Source organism: Colobus angolensis, unplaced genomic scaffold (genome assembly GCF_000951035.1).
Source record: "Colobus angolensis palliatus isolate OR3802 unplaced genomic scaffold, Cang.pa_1.0 Scaffold35, whole genome shotgun sequence".
Lineage (NCBI taxonomy): Eukaryota > Metazoa > Chordata > Mammalia > Primates > Cercopithecidae > Colobus > Colobus angolensis.
The window spans coordinates 5,306,107-5,315,443 of NW_012116821.1; the positions used below are offsets into that span (position 1 = coordinate 5,306,107).

A 9,337-nucleotide genomic window follows, 5' to 3' on the forward strand; every position below is an offset into this window, starting at 1 on the left:
ACTTTGGGAGGCTGAGGTGGGTGGATCGCATAAGCTTAGAAGTTGGAGACCAGCCCAGGCAACATGGCAAAATCCCATCTCTAGTCAAAATAGAAAAAAAAATCCGGGTGTGGTGGTATGCACCTGTGGTCCCAGCTACTTAGGAGACTGAGGTGGGAGGATCACTTTAACCCAGGAGGCGGAGGGTGCAGTGAGCAAAGATGGTGCCATAGCACTCAAGCCTGGGTGACAGAGTGAGACCCTGTCTCAAGTAAAATATATATATTTATTTTGTATGTCTAAATCAATGGAATTACTTTCTTAAAATTTTAAAAACATTCTCATGGTATGACTAACATCCCAAAGCTTTCCACAAAACACCCTTCATATATACTTGAGTGTTTTATATACATACCCACACACGTGTGTGAATGTGTGTGCGTGTGTATATATGTACATATATATATATAATCTCATCCCATTCTCCACAAAGTCTGCTTTTTATTTCTTAAAATTCTAGAACAGGGGTAGTCAAATTACCTGCAAAAAGCCATATAATAAGTATTTTAGGCTCATCCTTTTGTCTTGAACCAACTCTTCTTTTTTGTGTGACACAGGGTCTCACTGTGCTGCCCAGGCTAAAAGTGCTGTGGTGCAGTCATGGCTCACTATAACCTCAAACCCTGCACTCAGCTGATCCTCCTGCCTCAGTCTCCCAGACAGTTAGTACTTGGGCTCCCACCACCATTTCCTGCCAATTTTTTAAGAGATGGGATCTCAATATGCTGCTTAGGCTGGTCTAGAAATCCTGGCCTCACGCAATCCTCCCACTTCATCCTACCAAAACAATGGAATTAGAGGTATGAACCACGGTGCCCAGCCTAACCAACTCTTTCTTTTTTTTTTTTTAATTGAGACGGAGTTTCACTCTTGTTGCCCAGGCTAGAGTGCAATGGCATGATCTTGGCTCACTGTAACCTCTGCCTCTCGGGTTCAAGCGCTTCTCCTGCCTCACCTCCCAAGTAGCTGGGATTACAGGCATGCGCCACCACGCCTGGCTAATTTTGTATTTTTAATAGAGATGGGGTTTATCCATGTTGGTCAGGCTGGTCTCGAACTCCTAACCTTAGGTGATCCACACGCCTTGTCCTCCCAAAGCGCTGGGATTACAGGCGTGAGCCACCATGCCCAGCCTAACCAACTCTTTAAAAATGTAAAAACCATTCTTAGCTCATGAGCCTCACACAAAGAGGGATTTGGTCTGCAAGCAGTGTATTTTTGCCAACCCCTGTTCTAAAGCAGCAAAACTCATTTCTCCAAGATCGTAGTGAAAAAATGTGTGGAGAGGGTCAGGAGGAGAAAATTGACCACTATTTCCAACACAACCACTCCTTCCACAACCATTTTGAGCTCTGTAGGTCTGGGATTCAGATAGCTAATAAATATATCCTGTATCTGGAGATAGGAGATCAAAGAGAGGGAATGTCACAAACTTAAGAGTAAGAAAAGCTGTTATATCAACACTAGACTAAAAAAGCTCAAGTGCTACAGCTTTCACTATGGAACACTGCCACAAAGTGGTCATGCAAATAAAAGCATTATGGTATCACAAAACAAAACCAGGCCTTGATTAAGTGGTATATGAAAGAGAGAATTCTGGGCCGGGCGCGGTGGCTCAAGCCTGTAATCCCAGCACTTTGGGAGGCCGAGACGGGCAGATCACGAGGTCAGGAGATCGAGACCATCCTGGCTAACACGGTGAAACCCCGTCTCTACTAAAAATTACAAAAAACTAGCCGGGCGCGGTGGCGGGCGCCTGTAGTCCCAGCTACTCGGGAGGCTGAGGCAGGAGAATGGCGGGAACCCGGGGAGGCGGAGGTTGCAGTGAGCTGAGATCCAGCCACTGCACTCCAGCCTGGGCGACAGAGCGAGACTCCGTCTCAAAAAAAAAAAAGAAAGAGAGAATTCTGAGATAAATCTTATATTTTTACTTCCAGGATCTCTTCAACAAATGACTGTAAAAAACATGAGAGAAATAAAAGTAATTTGAAAAAAGCTGAGTAAAATGCATTTTATTGATATTATCTTAATTTTCACTGCAGTTACAATAAGATTATTTGATTTTAATCTAATTAATCATTAATTTCTTTCTTTTAAAATTCGCTAACTAAAAGAAAAAAACATTACAAAAGTCAAGTGAGCTTAAGGAAAAAACAACAACAAATAATGGGTTCCTGATTGGGTGCAACAGCTCACACCCATAATCCCAGCACTTTAGGAGGCCAAGGCAGGCAGGCAGATCATTTGAGCTCAGGAGTTTAAGACCAGATTGGGCAATATGACAAAGCCCTATCTCTACAAAAATTAGCCAGGCATCGTGTCGTGCACCTGTAGTGCCCGCTTCTGAGGTGGGAGAATGGCTTGAGTCTGGGAGGTGGAGACTGCAGCAAGCAGAGATCATTCCTATGCACTCGAGCATAGGCAACAGAGCCAGACCCTATTTCAAAATAAACAATGGGTTCCTATCAAGAAAACATAATCATATTAAGTTCTTTTAATTTTTTAAATAGAGACGGGGTCTCGCTATGTTTTCCAGGCTGGTCTCAAACTCCTGAGCTCAAGCAATCCTTCTGCCTTGGCCTTCCAAAGTGCTGGGATTACAGGCGTGAGCTACTGTGTCTGGCCCAACTCTTAAGGAAGAAACTAATTTTCTTAAGGAAGAAACTAATATCATCACATACTGAAAGTCCATTCATCATTCCCCATTTACTATAAACAATCTTTGATTTCACTTACTAGTTTTTTCATTTAGTTTTGGTTGACTATATACTCAAACAAGAATCTGATTAACTCTAGGAAAACAACTGACATCTGTTACCAATAATTCAGGTAGTGTTTCTTGTTTTAAAAGTATCCAAGCTGGTTGCGGTGGTGCACACCTATAGTCCCATCTACTTGGGAGACTGAAGCAGGAGGATTGCTTGAGCTCAGGAATTTGAGACCAGCCTGGGCAACATAGCAAGATCCAGTCTTAAAAAAAAAAAAAGTAAAAGCATCTGAAGGAAGAATCATATTTTTAGAACTCAAACTTGCTTTATAAAAATAGATCTATAATAAACTTCCTTTTGAAAATTCATTATGTCCTTTAAATGCAACTCAAGTTTTAATTTTTTTTTTTTTTTTTTTTTTTTTTGCGCTGGAGTTTCGCTCTTGTTGCCCAGGCTGGAGTGCAATGGCGCAACCTTGGCTCACTTAAACCTCTGCCTCCCGGCTTCAAGTGATTATCCTGCCTCAGCCTCCTGAGTAGCTGGGATTACAGCCATCTGCTACCACACTTGGCTAATTTTTTTCGTATTTTTAGTAGAGATGGGGTTTCTCCACTGGTCAGGCTCATCTTGAACTTCTAATCTCAGGTGATCCACCCGCCTTGGCCTCCCAAAGTTCTGGAATTACAGGCGTGAGCCACCACGCCTGGCCAAGTTTTAAAAATTTTATCAATATATTTGCAGGCAATGAATAACACATTTCCCAGCCACAGTGAAAAGAAAGATCTATAGATACTTTTTAAAGTATTTCCTCTCCATTTTACATCAAAATTCCCTCACATAGGATGACCTCTAATTTTAAAAAAAATCACAAATTTGGAGTACAAATGAATTAATCTGAATAATTGCTACTTATATGTTCTCTTAAATCATAAAGATTATTGTACTTACCAGTGATGTCTGATCCTCAAAAGGTCTTGTAATATTTTTCCTAAGAATATCAAAAAAGTGACTGCAATTTTAATAACCTCAATAAGTATATACAATTAATATATTAAGGTAATTTTATATTCAGATGATAAAAAAATTGAAAGGATATTCATTCATTCAAATATTTATTCAGTGCCTATTACATGCCAGGCCACCATTCTAGGAGCTAGTGATACTATACTACTACATCAAACAAGATGCTTGCTTTCATGGAGTTTACAGGCTTGTGGAAAATAAATAGTCTCCTGTACATAGGGATTCTGCATCCATGGATTGATTTGACCAACCATAGACTGCTAGTATTCAATAGAAAAAGAAAGTGTGTTTTTAAAAAAAAGGGGGGGGGCCGGGCACAGTAGCTCACAACAGTGAGCTATGATCATGCCACTGCACTCCAGCCTGGGTGACAGTGAGACCCCGTCCCTAAAAAAAAAGTTAATCAAGAAATAAAAAGAAAAAAGAACAATAAAAAGCAGGATAAACCAGAAAATACAGCATTATAACGATTTACATAGTATTTACATTATATTAGATATTATAAGTAATCGAGAGACGATTTAAAGTATATGTGACTTACTTTTATGGGAAGCTTTTTTTTTAAAAAGTATACAGGAGGATGTGCATGGGTTATATGCAAATACTAGGCCATTTTATGTAAGAGACGAGCATACCCAGATTTTAGTATCTAAGGGGAGGTTTCTGGAACCATCGCCCACAGATACTGAGGGATGACTGTAGCTTATTCCAGGGCTGTGGTAAGGAAAAAGACAAGATGAATCCAGAGAATTTTGTGATGTTAGAAATTAAGGAAGTGCTCAAAAACAGGAGGCATGTTGAAAGGTCATAGGATCCAAACTAAAAGAGTTCCCAACTTTGGGAGGCTGAGGTGGGCAGCTCACGTGGTCAGGAGATTGTGACCATCCGGAGGCGGGCAGATCACGTGGTCAGGAGATTGAGACCATCCTGGCTAACACAGTGAAACCCCATCTCTACTTAATAAAAAAAAAAAAAAAAAATCAGTCGGGCGTGGTGGGCACCTGTGTAGTCCTAGCTACTCGGGTACTCGGGAAGCTGAGGCAGGAGAATGGTGTGAACCCGGGAGGCGGAGCTTGCAGTGAGCCAAGATTGCGCCACTGCACTCCAGCCTGGGTGACAGAGCGAGACTCCGTCCCAAGAGTTCCCAGCTGGGAGTGGTGGCTCACGTCTGTAATCCCAACACTTTGGGAGGCTGAGGCTGGTGGATCACCTGAGGTCAGAAGTTCAAGACCAGACTGGCAAACATGGTGAAACCCTGCCTCTACTAAAAATACAAAAATTAGCTGGGAGTGATGGTGGGCACCTGTAATCCCAGTTACTCAGGAGGCTGAGGCAGGATAATCGCTTGAACCCAGGAGCCGGAGGTTGTAGTGAGCTGAGATCGCACCACTGCACTCCATCCTGGGTGACAGAGACTCTGTCTCAAATTAAAACAAACAAACAAACGGGGGGTTCCCAACTGCCAAACAGAACAATTTAGGCAACAATATTAAGAACACTGGATTAGAATCCAGAAGAATGTATGAGGAAAGTGCAACATTTTTGTAGTGTTCTTGACAAACATGCATAACCTCAATCAATTCATGAGAAAATCTAAACCCAAATTGAGGGATAATTTACAAAATAACTGACAAGTACTTGTCAAAAATGTCAAGGTCATCAAAGACAAGGAAAGACTAAGGAACTGTCACAAATTGGAGAAGACTAAGGAGGCATGAAAACTAAATGCAACATGGGATGCTAGAAGAAAGAGTATTAAAAGGAAAACTAGAGCCGGGCGCAGTGGCTCACGCCTGTAATCCCAGCACTTTGGGAGGCTGAGGTGGGCGGATTACCTGAAGTCGGGAGTTCGAGACCAGCCTGACCAACATGGAGAATTCCGTCTCTACTAAAAATACAAAATTAGCCGGGCATAATGGCACATGCCTATAATCCCAGCTACTTGGGAGGCTGAGGCAAGAGAACTGCTTGAACCCAGGAGGCGGAAGTTGCGGTGAGACAAGATCACGCCACTGCACTCCAGCCTGGTCAACAAGAGCAAAACTCCATCTCAAAAAAAAAAGAAAAGAAAAGAAAGAAAAAAAAAACTGGGCCAGGCGTGGTGGCTCACGCCTGTAATCCCAGCACTTAGGGAGGCCGAGGTACAGAGATCACCTAAGGTCAGAAGTTTGAGACCAGCCTGACCAACATGGCGAAACCCCGTCTCAACTAAAAATACAAAACTGAGCTGGGCGTGGAGGTATGTGCCTGTAATCCCAATTCGGGAGGCTGAGGGAGGAGAATCACTAGAACCAGGGAATCGGAGGTTGCAGTGAGCTGAGATCGTGCCGCTGTACTCCAGCCTGGCGACAGAGCTAGACTCCATCTCAAACAAAACAAAACAAAACACAAAAAAATGAGCCAGGCATGGTGGCATGTGCCTATAATGCCAGCTACATGGGAGGCCAAGGCAGAAGAATTGATTGAACCCAGAGGTGGAGGTTGTAGTGAGCAGAGATCACGCCACTGCGCTCCAGCTGGGCGACAACAGGACTCCGTCTCAAAAAAAGGAAAAAAGAAAAACTGATGCTAATCAAATGTGTCTGTCATTTGATTAACATTAGTGAATCAGTGTTAATTTATTAGTTTTGATCACTGCATTATAGTTATGCAAGATGTAACATTAGGGGAAGCCAGGTGAAGGGTATATGGAAATTCTGCATTATTTTTGCACTTTTCTGTAAATCTATAAGTATTTCAAAATAAAATATATATGCTATGGTCACAACTATGCAAGGACATTCAATACAAATGAAAAAACAGAACAAAAGAAAGAAATTATAATATTAATAACTGTAAGGAATTTTAGGATCTTTAAAAAATTTTTTTGTTTTCCAAATCTTTCATAAAGTGGTTACTTTTATAACGAAACAAAATCATTTAAAATACAGTAAAAGAAATCATGACTTACTTTTTATACAGTACACCATATGGTTTTTTCAGTGCATACTGTAAAACAAAATTTATAGCTTTCAAAACAAAACACATTCTGAAAAGCAGAAATAAAAATAAAACATCATAACAGTCACTCTCCAAGACTGCTCTGGGGCCTCAATCTTGTCCTGAAGCCTTCTTCCTGGCTCCCTTTTCATCACTTACAGTAACTTGAAACATAAACTTAATATTCTTGGACTAGACTTTCCTATTTAAAAGTTTCTATGCCCTTTCAATAGTCTATCAAACTTAAACAATTTCCTTCATTTCTTTAAGCTCGACTTAGTCCAGTCTCTCGCTGGGGAAACAATGCCAGGTACACTGGCTCACGCCTGTAATCCCAACACTTTGGGAGAACAAGGCAGATCACTCGAGCCCAGGAGTTCGAGACCAGCCTGGGCAACATGGCAAAACCCTGTCTCTACAAAAAACTGCAAAAATTAGCCAGACATGGTGGTGCATGTCCGCAGTCTCAGCTACTTGGGAGGCTGACGTGGGAGGATCACCTGAGCCCAGGAATTCAAGGTTGTGGTAAGCCTTGATTGCACCACTGCACTCCAGCTCTGGTGACAGTGTGAGACCCTGTCTCGGAAAAAAAAAAAAAGTAGTAGACAAAAACAGAAAAAATAAATTCTATCAGGAAAGGCTGATGTTGTGTGGAGATAAGAAAACTCAGAAACAGTCACAATGATGACAACTAGAATACGAGCCAGGGGTTAAACACAGCTTTTTTTTTTTTTTTTTTAGACGGAGCCTTGCTCTTTCGCCTGGGCTGGAGTGCAGTGGCCGGATCTCAGCTCACTGCAAGCTCCGCCTCCCAGGTTCACGCCATTCTCCTGCCTCAGCCTCCCGAGTAGCTGGGACTACAGGCGCCGCCACCTCACCCGGCTAGTTTTTTTGTATTTTTTAGTAGAGACGGGGTTTCACCATGTTAGCCAGGATGGTCTCGATCTCCTGACCTCGTGATCCGCCCGCCTCGGCCTCCCAAAGTGCTGGGATTACAGGCTTGAGCCACCGTGCCCGGCCTAAACACAGCTTTTTAAAAAATGCCTATTATTCAATGTTCTTCATTTTTTTCCCTACTTCTACCCATCCACTAATAATCATTCATTTTATTTTATTTATCTATTTTGAGACAGGGTCTCACTCTGTTGCCCAGGCTGGAGTGTAATGGTGCGATTTGGTGCGATTAAAGCTGACTGCAGCCTCAAACTCCTGGGCTCAGGTGATCCTCCCATCTCAGCCTCCCAAGTACAGACACATGCACCATGCCCAGCTAATTTTTGTATTTTGAGTGGAGATGGGGTTTCATCATGTTGTCCTAGCCGCATTTTACTATTTTTAAAACTTTAATTTACAGAGATGGGGTCTCACTTTGTTGTCCAGGCTGTTGTACTGGACTTAAGCGATCCTCCCAGTTCAGCCTCCCAAAGTGCTGGGATTACAGGTGTCAGCCACCACACCTGGCCTATAATCATTTATTACTTGTATGGCCAGTACTGCTCTATCATAGAGAATAACAAAGATGTCATCAGGTACTACCTTGCATTAGAGAAATGGGTAAATGAGGGAAACAATGAAAAATAAGGCATAATAATCATTCATCAACTATCAGAGTTGGTGAACAAAGAAAATGCAACAGTAAAATCTGCCTGTATAAAACTTTGGATGATTCTTGGCCAACTATTTCCCTGTTTCCATGTAATAAACATTGCCACCTCTTCTTGATAACTCAAATGAATTTTGGTAATCATGATGAATTTTAATTATTATAGTAATCTGTAATATTGTGCTGCTTTTAAAGCTTACTTAAATATGTAGGATCATTATGCTGATGGATATACTAGGAGAGGGGCAGTGTCCCGTCAGCACAATGACATTCAGACAAACATTTCAAAAAAGGGATGGGCCTATATAAGGCATTCAGACATCTGAATTGACTATGACTTATCAGGCATAGAGTTTGACAAGTTTAAAAATGTATTCAACGCCAGGTGTGGTGGCTCACTCCTGTAATCTCAGCACTTTGGGAGGCTGAGGCAGACAGATCACTTCAGGTCAGGAGTTTGTGACCAGCCTGGCCAACATGGTGAAACCCTGTCTGTACTAAAAGAACAGAGAAATTAGCCGGGTGTGGTAGCATGAGCCTGTAGTTCCAGCTATTCGGGAGGCAGAGGCAGGAGAATCGCCTGAACTCGGGAGGCAGAGGTTGCAGTGAGTCAAGATGACACCACTGCACTTCAGCCTGGGCGACAAAGTGAGACTCCATCTCAATAACAACAAAAATGTATTCAATTACTTAACTGATTTAATTCAAAGACCTATTGGCTGTACTGAAGGCCTAATTAGTCATATAACCTACTAGATATCTCCACATACTATGTCTTTTTTTTTTTGAGATGGAGTCTTGCTCTATTGCCCAGGCTGGAGTAAGTGCAATGTCATGGTCTCAGCTCACTGCAATCTCCGCCTCCCAGGTCCAAGCAGATTCTTCTGCCTCAGTCTCCTGAGTAGCTGGGATTACAGGCGTCCACCACCACGCCTGGCTAATTTTTGTATTTTTAGTAGAGATGGAATTTCACCATGTTAGCCTC

At 42.2% G+C, this 9,337-nt stretch overlaps 1 protein-coding gene across 2 annotated transcripts in view; it reads right to left on the minus strand.

The window, feature by feature from the left end:
- Nucleotides 1-9,337, minus strand: part of RPF2 (ribosome production factor 2 homolog (S. cerevisiae)) — a 46,756-nt gene that overhangs the window by 32,746 nt on the left and 4,673 nt on the right. Inside the window, exons 3-4 of one of the 2 annotated variants that reach the window (XM_011952780.1) lie at nucleotides 6,721-6,758; nucleotides 3,696-3,735 (exon numbers count right to left, since the gene is read on the minus strand). In XM_011952780.1, the coding sequence (XP_011808170.1) occupies nucleotides 3,696-3,735; nucleotides 6,721-6,758 (78 nt within the window). The remainder of the gene's footprint in view (nucleotides 1-3,695; nucleotides 3,736-6,720; nucleotides 6,759-9,337) is intronic. The other variant, XM_011952782.1, reaches the window with a different exon arrangement.